Here is a 12,982-nt window from a genome sequence, read left to right as displayed (position 1 = left end):
AGGTGTGATTCTGATAGGTTTGCCTTTGTATGTTACTTGACCTTTTTCCTTTCCTGCTCTTAATATTCTTTCTTTGTTCTGTGTGTTCGGGGTTTTTAATATTATGTGGCGAGGGGGTTTCCTTTTGTGGTTTCCTCTATTTGGTGTTCTGTAGGCTTTTTGTACTTTCATTGGCATGCCTTTCTTTAAGTTGTACAAATTTTCTTTTATGGTTTTCTGCCCCATTGAGGTGGATTTCTTCTATACCTACCATTCTTAGGTTTGGTCTTTTCACGGTGTCCCATATTTCCTGGATATTGTGTGTTAGAGATTTGTTGGACTTAAGATTTTCTTTGGTCGATGAATCTATTTCCCCTAGTGTATCTTCAACACCTGAGATTCTGTCTTCCATCTCTTGTATTCTGTTGGTTATGCTTGTATCTGTAGTACCTGACCGTTTGCCCAGCTTTTCTATTTCCAGCATTCTTTCAGACTGTGTTTCTTTATTGTCTCTATTTCAGCTTTCAATTCTTGTACTTTTTTAATTGTTTCTTCTAATTTTTGCTCTGTGTTTTCCTCTCTTTCATTCATTTGTTGAAGTTTTTGGTTTGTCTTTTCTTCCATTTCTTGCATTTTTTGGATTGTTTTTTCCTCCATTTCTTGTATTTTTTTGGTTTGTTTTTTCTTCCATGTCTTTAAGGGATTTTTCTCATATCTTCTTTGAGGGCCTCTATCATTTTCATGAAGTTGTTTTTAAGGTCTTTCTCCTCTGCTTCTTCCGCAATGGACTGTTCAGGTCTTGCGGGTGTAGATTCTCTAGTTTCTGGTGGTATCATATTGGTTTTTCTGTGGTGGGTGTGTTTTTGTATTGTCTCTTTCCCATTATTTTTTCCTGTGGGTGCAGAAGGAGTCTCTTCCTTCCTTGGTGGGTGTCCCCTTTCCAGTGGATGGGAGCAGGACCAATACCCTGGTGGCTTTCCTCTTGCATGGATGGAGGCCTTCCCAGTATTGGGATCTTAGCAAACTCTGGTGAGGCTGGACCCTCACGTCGTCTGTCCCGTGGGTGGAGACTGGGACTTGGAAGCTGGCAGTCTCTGGGCGGACTGAATCCCGTCAGGCTGGGACCCCGAACCACTGTGCGCAGTCCTCAGGTCTCCGCTGTTTCCACAAGGGTGCTTTTTATGACAAAGAAAGTTGACGACAAGGGCTCAGATACACCATGGCTCTACTGTAAACGACCACAGCCCTCCACCCCTTTCTTTTGTTGAAAAATCAGAACACAAGACACAGCTCATTCTCCAGAAGCCTCATTGGCTATCATCACACAGTGATGGTGTTTTTCTTACCTGCTGACTCCTCTCCAGTTCTGTTTAAGATCCAGTGAGACCCAGGAATTAAAAGGCAGCTCAAGCCTCAGGGTTTATATTAGGAGGAGAGGAAAAGGATGTACGAAGTGGTGATTGAGTGTGCATTCCGTGTGTGTGTGTGTGTGTGTGTCTGTGTGTGTCCGTGTGTGTCCGTGTGTGCGTGTGTCTGTGTGTGTCCGTGTGTGTGTGTGCGTGTGTCTGTGTGTGTCCGTGTGTGTGTGCGTGAGTGCATGTGTCTGTGTGTGTCCGTGTGTCTGTGTGTGTCCGTGTGTCCGTGTCCGTGTGTGTGTGTGACTGTGAAGTCAAGTGAGGACATGGCTGGTCCTGCCTCAGGAGCTGTTGGCCGCACCAAGGAGGTGGTGCTATGATTTGGACTAGGCCACATTCTAGGATGTACGTTTGTGTTTGGCTTACAGGGAAGGAAGTGGACATGGGTGAGGGAAGGAAGGCAGGACATATGTGCATATGCAGTAGACTCTGAGCAACTGCACTGGACAGTGTGTAAGGGAAATCAGGAGAAGTGGGGGCTTGTTCTCCTCTCTCTGTGTGTGCGTGCGTGTGTGTGCGCGCGTGCGTGCATGCAGGCACGTGTGCCATGTACTAAAGGACCTAGAGAAAGCCTGGTGTGTCACTTTTCCTAGGGAAACATGAACAACGTCTGTTTACCCAAAATAGAGCAATAATGACGGAGCAGAGAAAAGCTTTGATCGCAGCCTGTCTTGGTGAACCAGTAGTTTACTGGGCTCACTTCTAGGAGCACAGAGGAAGGGTTCCTTGTCGGAGCCCACGTGGCTTAAACCAGTGCTTCCCCAGTAAGTCCCACACAGCACGGGTCACTGCCTCCTTACCCCCCGCTGCCCTCTGCCTTCATGTCCTCCAGCAGCTCCTGAGACACGTGTGTCTGGGAGGCTGGCGTAGGATGGAGTGGCAGAATCTTAAGAGAGGGTCGATCTCCCCTGCCAGCCCTCCCACTGTGAGGGAAGCTAACAGCCCAGTGTAGGAGGGTCTGGGTGCTGTGAGCAACCAGAGATGCTGCACTTCTGAGAAGACAGCGATACATCATGCCTGGTGCACAGAGCCCCCATGCCTTGCCTGAGGATTGCGGCAGATTTACCCAACAAGGAGCACTACAGAGCCCCAACAAGGGAGCACTCCAGAGCCAGGAAATGGTGAGGGGCAAGGACTCTGGCGGAAAGGCCTGGGACAGGAGGCTTGTACAGACGTGAGGGAACACAGTCGCTTGAGACTGGAAAGAGTGCTCACTAGACAGACTTGAGGACAAAGGGCCAGAGCTCAGTGACAGGCTGAGGTAAGGGATTCAGGGAGGGGCAGAGGAGGAAGCCGAGCAGCCCTTTCTATCCTGATGCTTTGACTTGAGGTTCTGGTGGGTTTCCTCCCAGCCCCAGAATTCTCGGCTCTTCATGAAACATGGGTGGTTGACAGCAGCAACTTGTTTTCAGAACTTAAATTATTCCAAGCTCATCTATGAATATTTCATTTTTCCCTAACTAATTGGTTTCGAGGATCTGAATTATGGATGTAGAGGATGGGAGATTAGTTTTGCGGCTGTTGTGTTGGAAGCTTTCAGGGCTAGTTTTATTTCTTCCTTAACCACCAGATTCCACATTGCTTATTTAGTGTAGTTTGTCTGGCTTTGTGGGGTCAGGGCACTGGGTTACTCGCTAAGGGATGGAAGGCGTAGTCAGGAGGACTCTGCCCGCAGACAGCCCCAGTTTACTGGCAGAGGCTCTCACAGATCCTTTGTCCCGCTGATGACTGGGCTCCCACCATGCGTCACCGGCACACTCCAGCCCAGCATGTCTCTGGACAAAGCATGGGGCACCCTTTACAGCCGACTTTCCCAGTCCTCTGTGTGGGGGCACAATTCTCCACAACACAACAGCCACAGTTTTGGGGTGGGGGAAAGGCCTCAGGACCACCCTTTTTGTTTTTATTTTATTTTATTATTAACATGTTTTCTTTCATTTTACATACTGACCACCGTTTCCCCTCCTCCCTCTCCTCCCATTTCCTTCCTCCACCCCAGACTCCCATTTGCCCCCCTCCCCATCCACTCCTTCTCCATCTTGAGGAAGGGTGCGCCGGGCGGTGGTGGCGCACGCCTTTAATCCCAGCACTTCGGGGGCAGAGGCAGGCGGATCTCTGTGAGTTCGAGGCTGGGCTGGACCGATAGCCTCCAAAACAATACAGAGAAACCCTGTCTCGTAAAAACAAAAACAAAAAAAAAAAAAAAAAAAAGAGAGAGAAAGGGTGCAGGCCTCCCATAGGCTGGAACAAAGCTTGGCCCATCAAGTTGAGGTAGCACCAAGCACCTCCTCCTGCATCGAGGCTAGGGAACAGGTTCCCCAAAGCCAGCTCAGTGCCAGGGACACGTCCTGATCTCACTGCTAGGAGCCTTACAGACAGTCTAAGCTGCACAACTGTCACACACATGCAGAGGGCTTGGTCGGTCCCATGCAGACTCCCTAACTGTTAGGACCACCCTCTTTGAGTGGCTAGCTGCAATTTTGGGGAATTGGGGTTTTCGTCAGGTTCAGGTTTTCCTCAGGTCCTGCATGGAGGGCTGTAGCTAGTTCTAGGATGGCTCTCGTGGAGCTTTGGGTTTCTCACACAGTGCTGGGTGCCAATACCTCCTCCCATTCTTCATGCGCGGTGAGATCAAGACTCCCCCAGAAGTCTCTCAAGCTATCACGGAACACAGCTGTTGCTGGGGTCTGGAAGACACACTGCTTCTGTGTGATCTCCACCCTTCTGCGGCTTCCGGTCCCTTTCCCTCTGGTTCCTCTGGAGGTCAGGAGGTGCTATGTCATGTTGCAACATTCCCATCACATGTCACCTAGGCCAAAGCCTTCACGCACAGACACACCTATCAGGAAGGACATAAGGGCCTGGAGGTCACCCAGGGCAAGGGCCAGACCTCTCTGTAGGTTAAATTCTTCTTGGCTACACAGCTGTACACTCAGTATTCAGAGAGCAGATTCTGTCTGCACAGCAGACATCGCTCATCCTGGGGTTAGAGCTGGGCCACTGGGTTCAACTTAGCTGATGGGTGTGAGGTGGGTGTCTATAGAGTCTGCTAATGCTGCTCCTTGGAGTAATTGTTCCCTCATGTTACATGTGTTGCTATAAAGAAGAGTCATAGGAAGTTTCTAGACTTTTGACATAAGGGCTTTGTTATTAGTGCATTACTGGGTTCCTTTCTTGAGACTCCAATGCCCAGCAACTGGTCCTCCTGGAACACAGCCTGTCCTCGGTGGTACCCAGTTCTGGCAAAGGGACCAAAGGGCTTCAGTCTGTTGACTGCTTTGTCTGGTCCTTAGGTCCATAGTGTGTTTTCCTATCAATGAGCACTGCTCACTCCATTTTTACCCACTCCAGTGCCGTAGTGGGATGGAATGAAGTCTGGAATTGTGCTGGGTGCCTAGGCCGCAGAAGGCAGAGGACTAGGTCCTTAAGCAGGGCTGACCTGCGCTTGGCTTTGTAGCTCCATTCCCAGGAAACTGCCTGTCCTTTCCAGCACCCAGAGTCCCCATGCTTGGGAGCCCTGGCTTGAGGGGTTCTGTTGACTGGATAACCACAGTCGAGCTGCCTGCCTTATAAATGGTGCTCCCACCTCCCTGTCTGGTGGACTTGGGTGGCCTTCTTAATTAAAGGGTCCCACAGTGCTGGCGGTGAACAAAGTGGCTGGTGTTTCCACAGCCAAGCCTTCACCTAAGGTGGTACCAAGCCCTAGGACCGCTCCCCTCAACCCTGAGGGGTTGTCGAATGCCAGCTCCCATATTGGGGTGTCACCAAGCTGGGGCCATGCCCCTGCTCAGACTGTCTCAGCGTTCCTTCCAGACATGTCACATCCATAAAACTACATTAGTCCCCGTCACATGACTGTATGTGCAGGTCCACCCACTGCTCCCGCTCCTGCTGGATCCACCTTCATTCTGGGGGTGTATTCATGATGAGCACTCAGGGACCAGAATGCTGCTGTAACGTGATTTGGAACTCATTCGGAAGCAGTTCTGATCATGCTATTTAAAAATCCCTACGTTAATAGGCTCCTTGAAAAATGTTGTTATCTTTCACCCTCTAATTTGTGACTTTACATTATAATGCTCCCCCCTCCCCTTCCTTTTTACCAGGCCAGCTTGAGTCTTTGACATAGTCAGAATCGTTGCCCAACCTGTCAGGAATGTGTTACTCTCAGCAGTCCCCGAAAACCGTTTGCAAAGGAGTCCTGAGGCACTTTCTAGAACTGGGTTTATGTGGACGTGAGGCTTAATAAGGGGCAGGATTTGTGTGCCGCCAGCCATCACCACAACTTGAACCTGTGCCCCCTTGCAGCTTTAGTGAAGGAGTGTGTGCGGAGGTTCTGACCAGTTGGCAATTTTGAAGCAGGATATTGCAGAATCGATTACCATTAGTAGATGCAGTAGCATTAGCATCAGAGATATTTGCAGCTGGTAATTTGGGGAGCCGCTTCAGACTTTCCATTTTTAATAAAACACAGAACGTGACCGTACTTAGACAGTAGAGGCTGAGTAACTGTCCTGCCCTGTTCCCTCCTGTGACTGCTGTTTCTTTTACAGATTTTTTGGTTATGAAGAGAAAGAGAGGCAGGCCTAAGGGTTCCACAAAGAAGCCCAGCACCGAAGAGGAGATGGTAGAGAGCCTCGTGAACCCCAGCGAGGATGGACCCCTGGCTCCAGAGGAAGGGAGTGGCCTGGCCCCTGGCAGCTTGGAGTGTAGCAAGTGCTGCCGGAAGTTCTCCAACCCGCGCCAGCTGCGGAAGCACATCTGCATCATTGTGCTGAATCTGGGTGAGGAGGAAGGAGACGCAGGTCAGTGTCGTGCACGCCAGGTCCTGGTTAGTAACAGCCAGTGCCCGCCTTCAGGCTTGTGGCTCGGAAGTAGTGTTTGCTTGTGCAGGCCTCTCCACCTGGCTCACCACGGTCGCTTACTGTTCCCGAGAGTAGTCCTTGAGGTAAAAATGCCGTGCAGTAGGTGAGACCCACAGCATGCTGGTCAGAGGTGCTTGGAGAGGAGCTGTGGGGATGATAGCAGTGGGAAAACTCCATCTCCACCTTGGTGAGTTCATGCGTTGGGAGAACAGGGAGCTTCTGGAAGGAAAATGTTGAAGGCCAGTCATCAAGAGCTCATGTGAGCTCAATGCTTGAGTGTGAGTTAGGGGACATTTAAGAGGATGGGTGGAGTCAAGGGTGGCAGGCTGACTGAAGGGTGACTGAAGGGACCTGCGACTGAAGACTGGACTGTGGTAGGCGTGCTTGAAGACAGAACATCATGTGCTTCCTCTGGCTTTGTTCTTGGCTAGACTGCTATACAGAAGCACCCCGGGCGGGGGTGGGGTGACCACGCACATGGCATGACGTGGCTATGTCATGCCACATTCACAGATGACCTTCTAGGAGCTGCAGTGGTGCACCAAGGGTGCCGAGGCCTTGCTGTGGGCCTGGGGTGGCCTGGTGCCTGCGGTCTTTTCTCTCTTCAAGACGCACCCGTGTCAGGGAGTCCTGGTGTGCTGTGCTGTGTTGTGCTGTGCATGCTATGTGGGAGGGAGCCCAGCCTGTGGCCAGCGTTTGATCTCTTCAGCATTGCTAACCTGCTGCAGCTTCAGTTTCTTCATCGGTGACCCGGGAATAGAGACTGCTATTGCGTGTGAGGGCTGTGAGTATTAAATGAGAGAGGCTTCTGCAGTGCTTGGCACAGTATTTGCTCTATCCGAAGACCCAGGATTCGCTAATTGCCCTGTCGTCCTGTTCTGTACGTGTGGCTACAGCGCTTTTGCCATCCTAGCTGTTCTGAGGACGGCACACTTGGACGCTGCCTGCTGTCTGTTAGGTGACAAGAGGACCTGGCCTTTGACGTCAGGCCTTCCTCTGAATGGCTGTTCTTAATGTATTTACTGGAAACGTCTCGCGGTGATAAAGCAGGATGCTTGGTATGCAAAATCCCAGCACAGATTGGATGGATTATTAAGTAACTCATCAATTTAGACTTGACAAGCATCCAGGTGGCTGGCCGAGGCTCATTGCCAGCGTCTGTGTCAGTTGGTGAAGGCATCCTTTCAGTCTCCTAAAGAGCCCTAAAGGGGGTCATGGGACCCTTGCCACTTTGTGTGCTGACAGAGTCCCGACATGGCGGTGCCCTGGCAGCTGTCCCACAACATCAGAGGTGTGAGATTTCAGCGGGGGTCTGTATCTCAGCTTGGAAACCAAAAGTCAGCGTTTGCTTAGTCACACCATCCCCGGACCTGAAACTGAGCCAGCCCTGGCCCTGTGATCCATCAATGTGGGCTCTGGGCGTTGCTGGTCTCTCTGTGTCTCTGCTTTTCTGTCTGACTGTCTCTTCTGCACACCACGTGCAGGTACAGACAGACACACACCTACCCCTCCTCTCTTCCGGCATCCTGCTTGATTCCTGTTTCCTCTTCTCAGCTCTGACCACTCAGGCAGCCTTTATGATCTCTCCCTGATCCCTCTCCAGGCTGCTTCTCTGCCGACAGGTGCTGCTGCTGTCCCCACAGCCTTCTGCTGCGTTAGGTGCTGCTGCTGTCCCCACAGCCTTCTGCTGCCATGGCTGAGATGCCCCTGACCTTTCTAAAGATGCCTTGGTATTAGGGACTTCATCTCTTTGGTGGTACCACATTTTCCTTCCTGCCTCCCAGACCTAGGTCTAATTTTGGTGCAAAGTGATAAGGTCTCATCTAGCCGGCAAGGGATCTATGTCTTCATGTTAGTTCCTCATCCTTTACCGCTCCAGAGGACCCTGGTATGTGGCACTGAGGCGTCATCTTGCAGGGTCTCCATGTTCCAATGTTGTCGCAGACAGTGACAGTCTGTGTTATTAGTTTTCTTGTGTGTAATCTAGTGAAATCTCCTTAGGTATGTGTCTGTGCATGTGGTTAAATTCCTGACAGCAGTTCTGCCTCGTCAGAAAATATGTGTTACTAAGTTTGTCCATAGAGAGCCCCTCCAACTTGTGGTTCCCAAACACTACAGCATCATTGGATGCTGTAAGTTCTGTTGTCTTTTCTTGTGTGAGTTTGTTATGTGTGTGGGGATGGCGTATGGAGGCCAAGAGTCTCCTTATTTATTGTTCCTGGGTTCCTGTCTATGAGACAGGCTCTCTGAGTGGCTTTGAACTCACCACCGTGTAGGCCAAGCTGCCTGGTCAGTGAGCCCTCAGCCTTCTAGTACTGAGATGGTAAGACTGTGCTGCCATGCCTGTGTTTTCTTTAAACTCCTAATGTGGAGTCTGGGGTGAACTTAGACCCATGTGCTTGCAAGGTAAATACTTTACTGACAGCCATTTTCCCCGACCTGTCATTTCCTTTCATAATACAGCAAGTTCTAAGAAGGCAAATATAACTCCGAGTCTTAGTGTATAGGTGAAGCCCCCGTTATGCTGCCCGTGAGGAAAGACCTCACTCCGTTCTTGGCCCCCATACATCTTTGCAGGACTCTTCTGGGATCTCTTTGCCTTCTCCAAGCCAGCACATACACATCTACAGTTTAAAAAATTTTTATTCATGTGTTCATGTGAATGCTTGCCAAATGTACGTGCGTGCCCATGGGAAGCAGAAGGAGGCATTGGGGGCTTCTGGAGCTGGAGTTACAAGTAAGTTGTGATCTGCCCTACATGGGTTCTGGGAACTCAAGTCCTGTCCTGGAAGGGCAGTGTGTACATTTAACCACTGAACCATGTCTTTAATTTTTTTTTGAGAATTTTGTAACTGAGTATACTGTGTTTACATCACTTCTGTGCTCCCTTTTCTCTTCTCCAACATTTAATGCACTCCATTCCTGGGATCATGCCTCATCTTGTATTATTATTGTTGCACACACACACACACACACACACGTATGTGTGTGTGTGTGTGAGAGAGAGAGAGAGACAGCGACAGAGAGACAGAGAGAGACAGAAACAGAGAGACAGAGAGACAGAGAGAGACAGAGAGACGCCCATCAGGTTCATGTAGTATTATTCACATACATAATCATGGGTTTAGGACTGGCCCCTTGAGATTGGATAGCATATTGGGATAAGGTTCCTAGAGAAAGTTGCTCCCCCCTCTCTCAGTGGCCCTTGACTGCCTTTAGTTCTTCATCTAGGAGTGAGGCCTTGGGACATTTCCTCTATCCCCTTGGCACATCAACTAGTATGGTCCTTATGCATGTCTGTTTTAGGCAACCATGTGTGTGAGATTTCATGGGTGCAGCATCCTTAGCTTGTCTAGAGGATGCTGTCTTGCAGCCAGCATCCTGGTCCTTTAACTCTTATAGTGTTTCCTCCCATCATCTACACTTGTACTATAGGTGTATCTACCGGGGGTAAGCGACCTCAAGTGGCCTCCAACTGCTGCAGAATGAAGCTGCTTTGGTGAGGAGTGAGAGACCCCCCTACCTGTGGTGTAAACATTGCTGTTGTGAATAGAGAAGCCGTATTGATTTAGGGAAGTGGTCATAGTTATTGGCTAGGTGTACGGTATCAAGCATTCCCTCTTATTGGATGGCCTTAGACAGAAAGCTGTTGGTTGTTACCAAGATACAAGTGCCACTGTTGCACTATCGGAACCCTGTTAGGGCAGGCATTGCTGTGGTTCACAGCTTTAGCACCTGGGCAGAACTGTTGATTTTTTTCTTCCCTGGCAACTTGTGTAGTCGTTCTGATAATATGAGACTCAGTCCTCAGGAAGGACGCTTCCAGGTCAGATCGGGCTCCGTTCCTCCAAGTCCTGTGTCTGAGGTATATGGTATCTTCAGCAATAGGGACTCACCTTCCAGTTCTGAGGGGCAACCGAGGGCAATGGCACCACCCTTTATTGTTTGTAGTGGGGTCTATCAGACCCCCGACCAACAACTTGAAGGGCGGTGCCCCTTGCCTGCCACTGGGGTATTTGCTTAGGTGCCCCATGGGGAGCCCCAGGGAAGCATTATCACCTTGTGTGGCTTTGCTCTATTAAAATGTGTGCGTGTGTAGTAAGCTTATAAAACAGTATGTTCCCAGGTATACTTTTTAAGGCTGTATTTTAAAAAAATTATTATACAAGCTGCTTTCTAGTACCTGTTAGGTTGCAGGGGCTAGTCTCAAAGTGAATGCCTCATTTGTTTCCCAACCTCAAGAGGAAGGCGTGGTCATTGTGCTTTAGGAGAGAAGAATTGATCACTATGATGGTAACCCCGCCTGGCCTGGAACTCAATCTGTAGACCAGGCTGCCCTTGAGGGCAAAGAGATCAGTCTGCCTCAGCCCCTGCAGTGCTGGAGTTAAAGGAATGCCTCACTACTCCCAGCTTGAAAACGATGGACACAGCCCGTATGTGGTTCTTGTGACCATTTCACTAGGTGTCCCAACCCGAGCAATGAGCAGATCCCAACTGTTGGCCATTTTTAAACACCACGCACTTCTTCATAGGTGTGGGGCCCACGGTTACGGGGCACTAGGATTGTTTTAAAGTAGTCTTCAATGTACAGTTTCATCGTTAGTGTTTGCACGACGTTTGTGACCGAGGTAAATGTCTCATCCCTTAATTCCGGGAAAAGGGTACATTTACATTTCAGCACGTTCAGGTACTGTCCACTGACCTGGGAATGCTGCGTCCTCCTTTGTCCTCTTTGATGTCCATCGTGTATATCATCGTCCTTTTGATCTCCCGTGCAGATCGTGCATCAGAACTGATAGTAGCTCTTTCATCACTAATGCATTTCTGCGCGTGGTTAGACTAGTGGCTGTCTGTGCTGTATATAGTTAGACTAGTGGCTGTCTGTGCTGTATATGGTTAGACTAGTGGCTGTCTGTGTTTGTATACGGTTAGACTAGTGGCTGTCTGTGTTGTATACGGTTAGACTAGTGGCTGTCTGTGTTTGTATACGGTTAGACTAGTGGCTGCCTGTGTTTGTATACGGTTAGACTAGTGGCTGTCTGTGTTTGTATACGGTTAGACTAGTGGCTGTCTGTGTTTGTATACGGTTAGACTAGTGGCTGTCTGTGTTGTATACGGTTAGAATAGTGGCTGTCTGTGTTTGTATACGGTTAGACTAGTGGCTGCCTGTGTTTGTATGTGATTAGACTAGTGGCTGTCTGTGTTTGTATATGGTTAGACTAGTGGCTGCCTGTGTTTGTATACGGTTAGAATAGTGGCTGTCTGTGTTTGTATGTGATTAGACTAGTGGCTGTCTGTGTTTGTATACGGTTAGACTAGTGGCTGTCTGTGTATACGGTTAGACTAGTGGCTGTCTGTGTTTGTATACGGTTAGACTAGTGGCTGCCTGTGTTTGTATACGGTTAGACTAGTGGCTGTCTGTGTTTGTATGTGATTAGACTAGTGGCTGTCTGTGTTTGTATATGGTTAGACTAGTGGCTGTCTGTGCTGTATATGGTTAGACTAGTGGCTGTCTGTGTTTGTATACGGTTAGACTAGTGGCTGTCTGTGTTTGTATATGGTTAGACTAGTGGCTGTCTGTGCTGTATATGGTTAGACTAGTGGCTGTCTGTGTTGTATACGGTTAGACTAGTGGCTGTCTGTGTATACGGTTAGAATAGTGGCTGTCTGTGCTTGTATGTGGTTAGACTAGTGGCTGCCTGTGTTTGTATACGGTTAGACTAGTGGCTGTCTGTTAAGCTTTTTCTTTTGCTAGCCACTTTGGTTTATCCCCCACCAGTCGCCTGGGCTCTGTCGCGCCAGCCTGGTTCTAGAGCCGCATCAGTCCCAAATAAACACACAGGAGGCTATATTCATTATGAAGCTGTTGGCCTTGCTTGTTTCTAACTGGCTAGCTCTGACTTAATTAATTACCCCATAATTGTTAATCTAAGTATGTCTCTTACCGGAGAATAGTTCCAGGCTTCCTACCCCCAATGGCGTTACATGTTGACTCTCCTGTGTTTCTCCTACCCAGAATCCTCCTGGATTCCTAGCCCCACCTATCTAGATTCCTATTGGCCAGACAGTGCTTTATTAGCATAAGACTTCCCCAACATCTCCTCTTTTCTGTTTAAACAAAAAGAAAGGTCTTAACTTTAACACAGTCAAATTGTATATAACAGAACAGTTATCAAATAAGAACATAGTTACAATATTTTAGCAAGATTTAAAGAAAATATCATCCATACCATCCTTGTGAGTTCAAAGTTCTATATGTAACTTATCTTTTATCATAACTAAGGAAAACTATAATTATAAGTATCTGTCTTCAACTCCATCAAAGACCACAGAAGGATAATATATAAACACTAGGATTGACAGAGACATCTTACTGCCTGGACAGTCACCCGAATTTCCTCTGTAACGTTGGGGCATCCATCTTCAGCCCATAGGCCACAATGTGTCTGGAACACTTCTCAGCAAAGCAGGAAATTTCAAACTGTCTATCTGCGTTGGCAGTCTGTCAGTCATTTTTCTTTGTCCTGCAGAAAGTCTCGTAGACTCTTCATCAAGCAGGAACCCTGTAAGACTGAGTTCAGTAGTCACTTTCCTGTGGGTCCTGCATGTCCAGATGATACAACAACAGTCAAACAATCTAGGCAAGAGCAGTTTCTTGCCCAAATGGCTAATCTTGCCATGTTGAAAGCAAACTTTATAACGAGTTTCTTCGATGCCCATCTT

General features: G+C 48.7%; 1 protein-coding gene across 3 annotated transcripts in view; it reads left to right on the top strand.

Moving 5' to 3' along the window:
• Zfat (zinc finger and AT-hook domain containing) overlaps window positions 1–12,982 on the top strand; it is a 179,000-nt gene that overhangs the window by 45,981 nt on the left and 120,037 nt on the right. For all 3 annotated transcript variants that reach the window (XM_040730394.1, XM_040730393.1, XM_040730395.1), the window contains exon 3: window positions 5,948–6,199. In XM_040730394.1, coding sequence (XP_040586328.1) covers window positions 5,948–6,199 — 252 coding nt within the window. The remainder of the gene's footprint in view (window positions 1–5,947; window positions 6,200–12,982) is intronic.

The sequence above is a fragment of the Mesocricetus auratus genome, unplaced genomic scaffold (assembly GCF_017639785.1).
Source record: "Mesocricetus auratus isolate SY011 unplaced genomic scaffold, BCM_Maur_2.0 Super-Scaffold_100023, whole genome shotgun sequence".
Lineage (NCBI taxonomy): Eukaryota > Metazoa > Chordata > Mammalia > Rodentia > Cricetidae > Mesocricetus > Mesocricetus auratus.
This window is presented reverse-complemented; position numbering and strand designations above follow the sequence as displayed.